Source organism: Nomascus leucogenys, chromosome 22a, assembly GCF_006542625.1.
Source record: "Nomascus leucogenys isolate Asia chromosome 22a, Asia_NLE_v1, whole genome shotgun sequence".
Taxonomy (NCBI): Eukaryota; Metazoa; Chordata; class Mammalia; order Primates; family Hylobatidae; genus Nomascus; species Nomascus leucogenys.
Genome location: NC_044402.1, coordinates 12,919,339 through 12,931,889, shown reverse-complemented (window position 1 = coordinate 12,931,889; position 12,551 = coordinate 12,919,339). Strand labels below are relative to the sequence as shown.

At 55.2% G+C, this 12,551-nt stretch overlaps 1 protein-coding gene across 1 annotated transcript in view; it reads left to right on the top strand.

The window, feature by feature from the left end:
• GOLGA5 (golgin A5) overlaps positions 1-10,979 on the top strand; it is a 51,075-nt gene extending 40,096 nt beyond the window's left edge. Inside the window, exons 11-13 of the mRNA XM_030803332.1 lie at positions 414-519; positions 2,246-2,309; positions 10,378-10,979. Coding sequence (XP_030659192.1) covers positions 414-519; positions 2,246-2,309; positions 10,378-10,458 — 251 coding nt within the window. The 3' untranslated portion in view covers positions 10,459-10,979. The remainder of the gene's footprint in view (positions 1-413; positions 520-2,245; positions 2,310-10,377) is intronic.
• Positions 10,980-12,551: the final 1,572 nt, after the last annotated feature.

Sequence of the window (12,551 nt, the reverse complement as noted above, 5' to 3'; positions counted from 1 at the left end):
GATGGAAGCGAATAGGCAGTTGGATGAGTCTGGCAAGGGATGAAGCCTCTGGGCTGGAGTACACATTTGGGAGTCCTCTGCTTCATAGAAAGACCACCAGGCCTCACTCCTCCTCGCACAGGAACAAAGGGCCCATTAATATTGACTCTTGTGAATGCTTAGTATTTGTAAATTTCTTAATTTTTGCTAAAATCATTTTCTTATTTTAAAATTTTTTCTTATGGATATGGACGTTTAAACATTTATGTCATCAGATTTATCTGTCCTTTCTTTATAGTTTCATCTACTTTGGGGTGATGCTTAGAAAGTTGCCCTTGAAAATTCCTCCCACATGTAATACAGTGTATTTCCAATTATAATTGTCTTAGTTAATTTTTATGTCAGTACACTAATTTATTTTCTTATTTAAACAGGCACTCGTCTGCGAAATGTTCCTGTTCTTTTTAATGACACAGAAACTAATCTGGCAGGAATGTACGGAAAAGTTCGCAAAGCTGCTAGTTCAATTGATCAGTTCAGGTAAGCAGTGCCAGTAGGGATGAGTGATGGACCATCAGCTGTTTTTATGTTTTTCAGGGTTTCAGTCATAGTGACTCCCATCAGTCAGAGTCTATATTTAAAGTGACTTACTCCTTTCATGATATTTTACACTTACATACACTTTTATTTATTTTACAGTTTTATTACACTTTGAGAAAGTGACTTATTCCTTTCATGATATTTCAGTGTCATCAGATTATGTCAAGAGGTCTGCCAATGCCTACATTTTATTGAAGATGATTAACCCTGACTGTATCTCTTCTTTCTATAATAAATTCTGTTTTTAGAAACTTCATTAAATTTTATTGAGAAAGCCTCTACTTCATGTAAAAGTATCCATTTGAATGTTTTATCCCAGAATTTTATCATGCTATTAGAATAAAAGATGCTACTATATAATAACTGAACAGTACTCATTTTATTATTTTATATAAATAACAAAATTTATGTTTATGTATATGTAAATTTTTTATATTAGCAGACATCTACCTTATCAAAAAAATATTTTAATAGTTTACATATAGCCTTGATAAGATTCTTGTCTAAATAACCTACTGTACCCTTTTTCTTTGTAGTGTTTATAATGAAAAGTTTTAATGATTTGTGGCATAATAATCTTTTTGTACCTTTTTGTGTCAGAATTGAGCTATTGTATTAAAAATAAGAATGATATACCAAGATGACTGAAGCCTCAGAACTAGGATGCCATAGCCATTATGTCCAAATTAAGCACATCTAGTTCAACTGTTCCTTTATTCAACATACGTAGTTGTTAGAGAACCTACGTGCAAGACATTGTGCTAGTGGCAATGAAAGAAGCAGAAAGGGGTATTGCTTCTACGTGTATCTGTCTTCATAGGGAAAAAAATGTTGCAGAGGCATAATAGATCTGGACATCATATTGCTTCCAAACTATTTATTCAAATGCATGAGTTTTTATAGCTTTGTACCTTTTAGAAGCATGTATCTATACAAAAGCTTCTAGATTAGCTATTTGCAGGTTAATGCCAACTAGACTCTTTTTTTCCCGTCACATAGTTGACACCCACCTTATCTTTTGTAACTTCTTTAATTCCGCTAAAAAAAATTTAGGCCGGGCGCAGTGGCTCACACCTGTAATCCCAGCACTTTGGGAGGCTGAGGCAGGCGGATCACCTGAGGTCAGGAGTTTGAAAGCAGCCTGGCCAACATGGTGAAACCCTGTCTCTACTAAAAATACAAAAAAATTAGCCAGGCGTGGTGGTAGCGGCACGCCTGTAATCCCAGCTACTCAGGAGGCTGAAGCTGGAGAATTGCTTGAACCCAGGAAGCAGAGGTTGCCATGGGCGGAGATCGCGCCATTGCACTCCAGCTTGGGTGACAAGAGCGAAACTCCATCTCAAAAAAGAAAAAAAAAGATTTAGAGAGGGATCAAGTTTGCCTCCTACAACTGTGCCTATAGATTTAAGAGAAATACCTGTGCTGAAGTTTAACAGCCAAGCCCCAAATAATGATAAAAGCATTTGTTTATCTCTATGACATTTCTATATTATTATTTCAAGTAATCATTTAACAGTCTGCTATAGAAATTGTTCTGTGGTAGCCACATCAATAGTTTAAATGAGTGAAATTTATCAGCATCATTAGACATTACCACAGGAAGATTTGTTTTGACTGTGACTCTCTTCTCCCCTCTCCGCTCTCCCCCACACCTGTGTCTGCACAGTATTCGCCTGGGAATTTTTCTCCGAAGATACCCCATAGCGCGAGTTTTTGTAATTATATATATGGTAAGTAAACTTGTTTGAAAAAACAATGCTGCACTTGATTTTTAACTTGTTTGTTTATTTGTTTTTTGGCTACTGATCTTACTGATGTTTTAGCAATCAATCAATTTTTTTTTTTTGAAACAGGGTCTGGCTCTTTTGCTGAGGCTAGAGTGCAGTGGTGCAATCTTGGCTCACTGCAGCCTCTACCCCCCAGGGTCAAGCCATCCTCCCACCTTTGCCTCCCAGGTAGTTGGGACTACAGGCGTGCACCACCATGCCCAGCTAATTTTTGTGTTTTTTGTAGAGGTAGGGTTTCGCCATGTTGCCCAGGATGGTCTCAAACTTCTGGGCTCAAGTGGTCCTCCCACCTTGGCCTCCCAAAGTGCTGGGATTTCAGGAATGCACCAATGCACCCAGCCAGCAGACAGTTTGGAAAGAGAGAACTCAGTTTTAGTAATTAAGATTTCTTTTGGTAGAGTATAAATTGACAATTCATTATGTCCAGCATAAAATTCCTCAGAGGCTTTTCCTACAAATAAACACAGTCTAATAGTTACCTCCATTTTAAAGCCCTTCTAATGATAAAAACAATTTGAATGCAAAATAATTTTTTATCTTGATGGTGCCAAGTTGCTTTAATTGTTTTCATGTGTTTTGCTTTATTTTCTAAAAGAGCCTCAAGGTTGATTTACTTTCTCCCAGATTTCTTACCTCTAGTAAAATGGTTACGGTAGTTTGGGATGCCATTTCGCATGTACTGTGTGCCTAAAAAGGCTGCTAACTATTCGGAGTGGGTATGTCTAAAAGTAGTTGGGTTGAATTAAGATGGGCTGTTTTCTCAAAAAGAAATTTCTTTAAAACAAAATGAAATTTATTTTCTTTAAAAAGAAATTTCTCTGTGATCCACTAGAGGGAAGAGTTATTCCTTTAAATACAGGTTTTGTGTTTTGTTTTGTTTTGTTGTTTTTTTTCTGAGACTGAGTCTCGCTCTGTCACCCAGGCTGGAGTGCAGTGGCATGATCTGGGCTCACTGCAATCTCCGCCTCCCGGGTTCAAACGATTCTCCTGCCTCAGCCTCCCGAGTACCTGGGGCTATAGGCGTGCGCCACTGCACCCAGCGAATTTTTCTGTTTACGAGATGGGTTTTCACTATGTTGGCCAAACTGGTCTCGAACTCTTGACCTCAAGTGATCCACCCGCCTCGGCCTCCCAAAGTGCTGGGATTACAGGCATGACCCACTGCACCTGGCATAATAAGTTTTTATTTTTTTATTTTATTTTTTTATGGATCAATGATAATAACTCAATCCTCTATTTGACAAAGAAGAAGGAGAAGGAAGAGGAAGAAAAAGAAAGTGGGATAAAGGATCAGAAAGGGAGGAAAATAGAAAAAATTAGAGTGTGACTCCAGGGTAGACCTGTTTTGTTGTCGCTTGGTTGGTTGGTTGGTTTCTCAGTTGCATTTTTCATATGTTTCGCCATGTTGGCCAGGCTGGTCTCGAACTCCCAGCCTCAAGTGATCAACCCGCCTCAGCCTCACAGAGTACTGGGACTACAGGCGTGAGCCACCATGTCCAGCCCCCACATTGCTTCTGGCCTCCGTGGTAGACCTCCCAGACGGGGCGGCCGGGCAGAGGCGCTCCCCACATCCCAGACGGGGCGGCTGGGCAGAGGTGCTCCTCACACCCCAGAAGGGGCAGCCGGGCAGAGGCGCTCCTCACATCCCCGAAGGGGCGGCCGGGCAGAGGCGCTCCTCACATCTTCCCAGACGGGGCGGCCGGCCAGAGGCGCTCCTCACTCTCCCAGACGGGGCGGCCGGGCAGAGGCGCTCCTCACTTCCCCGAAGGGGCGGCCGGGCAGAGGCGCTCCTCACTTCCCAGACGGGGCGGCCGGGCAGAGGCGCTCCTCACATCCCCGAAGGGGCGGCCGGGCAGAGGCGCTCCTCACTTCCCAGACGGGGCAGCCAGGCAGAAGCACTCCTCACGTCTTCCCAGACGGGGCGGCCGGGCAGAGACACTCCTCACTTCCTAGATGGGGTGGCGGCCGGGCAGAGCGCTCCTCCTCCCACGTCCTTCCCAGACGGGGTGGCCCGGCAAGACGCTCCTCACTTCCTAGATGGGGTGGTGGCTGGGCAGAGGCGCTCCTCACTTCCCAGACGGGGCGGGCCGGGCAGAGGGCCGCTCCTCACTTCCCAGACGGGGGCGGCCCGGGCCAGAGGCGCTCCTCACTTCCCAGACGGGGCGGCCGGGCAGAGGTGCTCCTCACATCCCCGAAGGGGGCGGCCGGGCAGAGGCGCTCCTCACTTCCCAGACCGGGGTCCTCACGTCTTCCCAGACGGGGCGGCCGGGCAGAGGACGACTCCTCACTTGATCCCAGAAGCTCCAGGGGGTGGGCCGGGGCAGAGGGCCGCTCCTCACTTCCCAGACGGGGCGCCGGCAGAGCGCTCCTCACTTCCCCAGACGGGGGGGCAAAGGAGGGCAGAGGGCGCCCTCACTTCCCGACGGGGCGGCCGGCAGAGGCGCTCCTCACTCCCAGAAGGGCGGCCGGGCAGAGGCGCTCCTCACTTCCCAGACGGGGCGGCCGGGCAGAGGGCGGCCCCAACTTCACTTCCAGACGGGGCCGGCGAGGCCCCTCCCCCAGACGGGGCGGCCGGGCAGAGGCGCTCCTCACTTCCCAGAGGGGCGGCCGGGCAGGGGTTCACATCCCGAAGGGGCGGCCGGGCAGAGGCGCTCCTCACTTCCCAGACGGGGCGCCGGGCAGAGGCGTACCTCACATCCCAGAAGGGGCGGCCGGGCAGAGCGCTCCTCACTCCAGAGGGGCGGGGGCAGAGGCGCTCCTCACTTCCCAGACGGGGCGGCCGGGCAGAGGCGCTCCTCACTTCCCAGACGGGGCGGCCGGGGCAGAGGCGCTCCTCACTTCCCAGACGGGGGCTGGCAGAGCCTCTCCTCCGACGGGCAGAGGCGCTCCTCACTTCCCAGACGGGGCGGCCGGGCAGAGCGTCCTCACTTCCCAGACGGGGCGGCCGGGCAGAGCGCTCCTCACTCCTAGAGGGGGGGGCGGGCCTGCGGGCAGAGGCGCTCCTCACTTCCCAGACGGGGCGGCCGGGCAGAGGCGCTCCTCACTTCCCAGACGGGGCGGCCGGGCAGAGCGCTCCTCACTTCCCAGAGGGGCGGCCGGCAGAGCGCTCCTCACTCCCCAAGGGCGGCCCGGCAGAGGCGCTCCTCACTTCCAGACGGGGGGCCGGGCAGAGCGCTCCTCACTCTTCCCAGACGGGGCGGCCGGGCAGAGGCGCTCCTCACTTCCCAGACGGGGGGGCGTCCATGGCGGGCAGAGGCGCTCCTCACTTCCCAGACGGGGGGCCGGGCAGAGGCGCTCCTCACTTCCCAGACGGGGCGGCCCGGGCAGAGGCGCTCCTCACTTCCCAGACGGGGCGGGGGGGCGGCGGGGGGGGGGGGGGGCAGAGGCGCTCCTCACATCCCAGACGGGGGCGGGCCCCCCCCCGGGGGCGGGCAGAGGCGCTCCTCACTTCCCAGAGGGGCGGCCGGGCAGAGGCGCTCCTCACTTCCCAGAGGGGCGCCGGGCAGAGGCGCTCCTCACTTCCAGACGGGGCGGCCGGGCAGAGGCGCTCCTCACTTCCCAGAGGGGGCGGCCGGCAGAGGCGCTCCTACTTCCCAGACGGGGGCGGCCGGGCAGAGGCGCTCCTCACTTCCCAGACGGGGCGGCCGGCAGAGGCGCTCCTCACATCCCAGAGGGGCGGCCGGGCAGAGGCGCTCCTCACTTCCAGACGGGGCGGCCGGGCAGAGGCGCTCCTCACTTCCCAGACGGGGCGCCGGGCAGAGGCGCTCCCTCACTTCCCCCCAGACGATCCGGGGCGGCCGGGCAGAGCGCTCCTCACTTCCCAGAGGGGCGGCCGGGCAGAGGCGCTCCTCACTTCCCAGACGGGGCGGCCGGCGCAGAGGCGCTCCTCACTTCCCAGACGGGGCGGCCGGGCAGAGCGTCCTCACTTCCAGAGGGGCGGCCGGGGCCAGAGGCGCTCCTCACATCCCAGAAGGGGCGGCCGGGCAGAGGCGCTCCTCACTTCCCCAGACGGGGCGCCGGGCAGAGGCGCTCCTCACTCCCAGAGGGGCGGCCGGGCAGAGGGCTCCTCACTCCGAGGGGGGCCGGCAGAGGCGCTCCTCACTTCCCAGACGGGGCGGCCGGGGCAGAGGCGCTCCTCACGTCTTCCCAGACGGGGCGGCGGGCAGAGACGCTCCTCACTTCCTAGATGGGGTGGCGGCCGGGCAGAGGGGCTCCTCACTTCCCAGAAGGGGGCCGGGCAGAGCGCTCATCCAGGGGGGGGGGGGGTTCCCAGAGGGGGGCCGGGCAGAGGCGCTCCTCACTTCCCAGACGGGGCGGCCGGGCAGAGGCGCTCCTCACTTCCCAGACGGGGCGGCCGGGCAGAGGCGCTCCTCACTTCCCAGACGGGGCGGCCGGGCAGAGCGCTCTCACTTCCCAGAGGGGGCCGGCAGAGCGCTCCTCACTTCCCAGAGGGGCGGCCGGGCAGAGGCGCTCCTCACTTCCCTAGATGGGGGCCGGGCAGAGCGCTCCTCACTTCCCAGAGGGGCGGCCGGGCAGAGGCGCTCCTCACTTCCCAGACGGGGCGGCCGGGCAGAGGCGCTCCTCACTTCCCAGACGGGGCGGCCGGGCAGAGGCGCTCCTCACTCCGGGGGGGCCGGGCAGAGGGCTCCTCACTTCCCAGACGGGGCGGGCCGGGCAGAGGCGCTCCTCACTTCCCAGACGGGGGCCGGGCAGAGGCGCTCCTCACTTCCCCAGACGGGGCGGCCGGGCAGAGGCGCTCCTCACTTCCCCAGACGGGGCGGCCGGGCAGAGCGCTCCTCACTCCCAGAGGGGCGGCCGGGCAGAGGCGCTCCTCACATCTCCCAGAAGGGGCGGCCGGGCAGAGCGCTCCTCACATCCCAGAACGGGGGGCCGGGCAGAGGCGCTCCTCACTTCCCAGACGGGGCGGCCGGCAGAGGCTCCTCCTCCCAGAGGCGGCCGGCAGAGCGCTCCTCACTTCCCAGACCGGCAAGCCCCTCTCCAGGGGCCGGCGAGGGCTCCTCACTCCCAGAGGGGGGCCGGCAGAGGCGCTCCTCACTCCCAGAGGGCGCCGGGCAGAGGCGCTCCTCACTTCCCAGACGGGGCGGCCGGGCAGAGGCGCTCCTCACTTTCCCAGACGGGGGGTGGCCGGCAGAGGCCCTCCAGGGGGCGGGAGGGGCTCCTCACTTCCCAGACGGGGCGGCCGGGCAGAGGCGCTCCTCACTTCCCAGACGGGGCGGCCCCGGCAGAAGCGCTCCTCACTTCCCAGACGGGGGCGGCCGGGCAGAGGCGCTCCTCACATCCCAGAAGGGGCGGCCGGGCAGAGGCGCTCCTCAATCCCGAGGGGGGCCGGGCAGAGGCGCTCCTCACTTCCCAGAAGGGGCGGCCGGGCAGAGGCGCTCCTCACTCTCCCAGACGGGGCGGCCGCGGCAGAGGCGCTCCTCACTCCCAGATGGGGCGGAGGGCAGAGGGCGGGGGGGGCTCCCTGGGGGGCAGGGGGGCTCCTCACTTCCCAGACGGGGGGCCGGGCAGAGGCGCTCCTCACTCCCAGACGGCGGCCCCCCCCCCCCCCCCCCCCCCCCCCCCCCCCCCCCCCCCCCCCCCCCCCCCCGGCCCGAGGCGCTCCTCACTTCCCAGACGGGGCGGCCGGGCAGAGGCGCTCCTCACTCCCAGAGGGGCGGCCGGCAGAGGCGCTCCTCACTTCCCAGACGGCGGCCGGGCAAGCCCCCCCCCCCCCCCCTCCCGAGGGGCGGCCGGGCAGAGGCGCTCCTCACTTCCCAGACGGGGCGGCCGGGCAGAGGCGCTCCTCACTTCCCAGACGGGGCGGCCGGGCAGAGGCGCTCCCTCACATCCCAGAAGGGGCGGCCGGGCAGAGGCGCTCCTCACTCCCAGACGGGGCGGCCGGGCAGAGGCGCTCCTCACTTCCCAGACGGGGCGGCCGGGCAGAGGCGCTCCTCACTTCCCAGACGGGGGCCGGGCAGAGCGCTCCTCCTTCCGAGGGGGCAGAGGCGCTCCTCACTTTCCCAGACGGGGGCCGGGCAGAGCGCTCCTCACTTCCAGAGGGGGGGCGGGCAGGCGCTCCTCACTTCCAGAGGGGTGGCCGGGCAGAGGCGCTCCTCACTTCCCAGATGGGGCGGCCGGGCAGAGGCGCTCCTCACTTCCCAGACGGGGCGGCCGGGCAGAGGCGCTCCTCACTTCCCAGATGGGGCGGCCGCAGAGGCGCTCCTCACTTCCCAGACGGGCGCCGGGCAGAGGCGCTCCTCACCCAGAGGGGCGGCGGGCAGAGGCGCTCCTCACTTCCCAGACGGGGCGGCCGGGCAGAGGCGCTCCTCACTTCCCAGACAATGGGTGGCCGGCAGAGGCGCTCCTCACTTCCCAGACGGGGCGGCCGGGCAGAGGCGCTCCTCATTCCCAGACGGGGCGGCCGGGCAGAGGCGCTCCTCACTTCCCAGACGGGGTGGCGGGCAGAGGCGCTCCTCACTTCCCAGACGGGACGGGCGGGGCAGAGGCGCTTCTCACTTCCCAGACGGGACGGCGGGCAGAGGCACTCCTCACTTCCCAGACAAGGGTGGCCGGCAGAGGCGCTCCTCACTTCCCAGACGATGGGTGGCCAGGCAGAAGCGCTCCTCATTTCCCAGACGGGCGGCGGGGCAGAGGCGCTCCTCACTTCCCAGACGGGGCGGCCGGGCAGAGGCGCTCCTCACTTCCCAGACGGAGTGGCGGCCGGGCAGAGTCACTCCTCACATCCCAGACAATGGGCCGCCGGGCAGAGACGTTCCTGACTTCCTAGACGAGGTGGCGGTCGGGCAGAGGCGCTCCTCACCTCCCATACGAGGCGGCCGGGTAGAGGAGCTCCTCATAACCCAGGGGATGGGCGGCCAGGCAGAGACGCTCCCCACCTCCCAGACGGGGCGGCGGCCGGGCAGAGGCTGTAATCCCAGCATCCTGGGAGGCCAAGGCAGGCGGCTGGGAGGCGGAGGCTGCAGCGAGCCAAGACCATGCCACCGCACTCCAGCCCGGGCAACACCGAGCACCGAGTGAGCGAGCCTCTGTCTGCAGTCCCAGCACCTAAGGGAGGCCGAGGCGGGCAGAGCACTCGAGGTCAGGAGCTGGAGACCAGCCTGGCCGACATGGCCAAACCGCGCCTCCAGCCAAAGGAGAAAAACCAGGGAGGGGTGGTGGCGCGCAGCGGCAATCCCAGGCAGCCTGCACGCCAGGCCAGGGACTGCCGGGGAGTCCTGGGAGCCGGACGCGTGTACTCCAGCCTGGGAAAGAAAGAAAGAGAGAGAGAGAGAGAGACAGAGACCATAATAAGTTTTTAAAAAGGAAAGCGTGGGGAGTACAAAAAAAAAATTGAATGGCATCAGAAAGCATTCAGAATATGCCCCGAGGGGTTGATTTCCCAGGTGTTAGTGATTATGAGTAACACGGGCACTGTCATGAGATGGTGCCCATGAGATGTGATTTCTGGCACACTACAAAGTGGTGAGGTGCTTAGTGATGGAATCTCGTATCATTTTAGTACTACCATGAGGGAATTAAATTTGTCACTATGAATCGTGTTCTGGGCCCTACGTCAGCCTCTGAAACCTGACGCATTATTCCTGTTTAGAATATTTTCCCATCTCTTCTTCACCAAACATTGGTTAAACTCTCTTTCAAAATACCAACTATAACTCTGTTTTAAAAGTGTTTTCTGAACAACTTCATGTGTATCTAGCAGTTTTAATCACTCTGCATTATAATCACCTGATTATTTTGCATACACATGCATATTCTGAATGTGTTGAAGTTCAGAGCTGACTCCTCTCAACTGAATTCTGTAGGAGTAGCAAATCTTTATTACCCTCCATTGCACTGAGCTCATTTGGTTGTTTCTTTCATTCATTCCTTCATGTGTGTCCCATAAGGGATACAGAGGCAGGTAAGACATATTGCCTGCCCTCAGTGTACAGTGGGCCTTTGGTAAAGATTGGTTTATTGGCTAATCCACAAATTGCTTTTTCTTTTCTAGGCTTTGCTTCACCTCTGGGTCATGATTGTTCTGTTGACTTACACACCAGAAATGCACCACGACCAACCATATGGCAAATGAACCAAGCCCAGTTGTTGCAGTGATTGGTTGTCTTTTTCTAGTCTTGGGATCTGCAAGAAGGCCTATTGCCTAAAATTTCTGAGAACAGTGCACAAGATTATTTTATCACTACAAGCTTTTAACTTTTTAAGTTATTATACAAGTACTCTACCTAAATCTTCCAATTTCCTTTAAATGGTAAGAGTTTCTAAAACAGACAGTAATTTAACAAGCTCGGCTCTGCTTTTTCTGAGTTTAGTGGTCCTAATATATATGTAGAGAAAGACGCTGGGGTTGTTCACCTCTGTACAGACCATCTGTATGTTAGGTGACATTGATTATGGGTTATAATCAGGGAAACTAATTGTATTTAGTGACAAAAATAAAAAAGGTTTTTTTTTATAATTCAGTCTGCTTTTGGATTTTCATGTATTTAACTTTGCAAAGAGAGATTTACTTTGTACATGTTACAGGCCTGATTGGTGTAAATCTTTTTATAAATACATAAATAAAAGAAAAATATGCATTTTCCTTTTCTAAAATAATGGTTTTTCATCCCCATTAAACAAGTCCTTTCCAGATGGACTTTAGTGAGTAGAGCCAGACAGAAAGCAGCTGAAGTCACTTGTAAGTAATTCTTAGTGTTTGCCACTTCTTCCCAATGGATGCTCCTGTCCTGCCCTTTCCATCTCCCTGTGCTGTCTTCCTTGGATTCTTATTCACTCACTCATTGCCTTCCTCCTCCCTTTTTCCTTTTCTCCAGCCTATACGTTGAGTTAGCTTGTGATACTCATAACCCCTGCTTGTAGCGTTTAGGAATCAAACCTGCCTTAGCAACCTATGCTTTTTTAAGGTACTCTAGTGCAGAGATACTCTCAAAATGAGACATTTTCAAAGAAAATGTCCATTGTCTCTTTTACATTGGGTCCAATGTATTATCTGTTTTGACTTTGATTTTCATCTTCGTGTTTTTATTTTTTAAAGAGACAGGGCCTTATTCTGTCACCCAGGCTGGAGTTCAGTGGCACAATTGTAGCTAGCTGCACCCTCAAACTCTTGGACTCAAGTGATCCTCCTGCGTTAGCCTTCCGAGTAGCTGGGATTACAGACTTGAGCTACCACACCCAGCAAAGAGCAGTTTTAAATTTTGAGGTGTCCAGTTTGTCAGTTTTTAAATTTTCTTGTTCATACTTTGTGTTCCTATCAAAGAAACTTGCCTAACCCAAGGTTTCGAAGATTTTCTCCTATCATTTCATCTAGAAATTTCATACTTTTAGGCTTTCCGTTTAAGTTTACAATCCATGTTGAGTTAATTTTTATATCTATACACCCTCCAACTTAAACTTTCTCTTTTTTTAATTTTTAGAAATGGGGTCTTGCTCTGGCACCCAGGCTAGAGTGCAGGGGCACCATCATAGCCCACTGCAGCTGCAAACTCCTGGGCTTAGGCAGTCCTCCCACCTCAGGCTCACAAGGAACTGTGACTACAGGCATGCACCACCACGCCTGGCTAATTTTTTTTTCTTTTTTTGTAGAGACAGGGTCTCACTATGTTACCCAGATTGGTCTCAAACTCCTGGCCTCAAGCAGTCCTCCCACCTCAGCCTCCTAAGGTGTGGGAATTACAGGCATAAGCCACTGCACCTGGCCCTACATGTCTGAATTGTTAAGTTGTTCTGTCACCCGGCTACTCTCTTCATAGGTAATTAATATATGTGGATCTTGGGCTGTGCAAGGGTATAGTCCTTCCTGTCAGGGGAACATCTTGGAAGTCTGCTTGGTGCCTCACCGAAAGCGTGACTGAAGTTTCTACTCTTTAAATGTGTCTCCATCGTGACTTTAATTGACATAGAAGCCCTGTAAATTCTTCAGAAGTTCTGGTACACTATTAGATGTGTATGTTTCTTATTTTTCATCGGAAAATGAAGTTTTAAAGGTCATCTTAGGTGTGTTTGGGCCTTTTTTTTCAACTTGGCATGGGTGAAAAATGCAGAAAGTTCCCCATCATATAAAAGCAGATGTTGGGATTGGAGGTAGAGGCACATGACTTAAGTCGGTCCAGGACTTAACGGCACAGTCTTAACTCAGGTGTGATAGCCCATCACTGTCTAAGC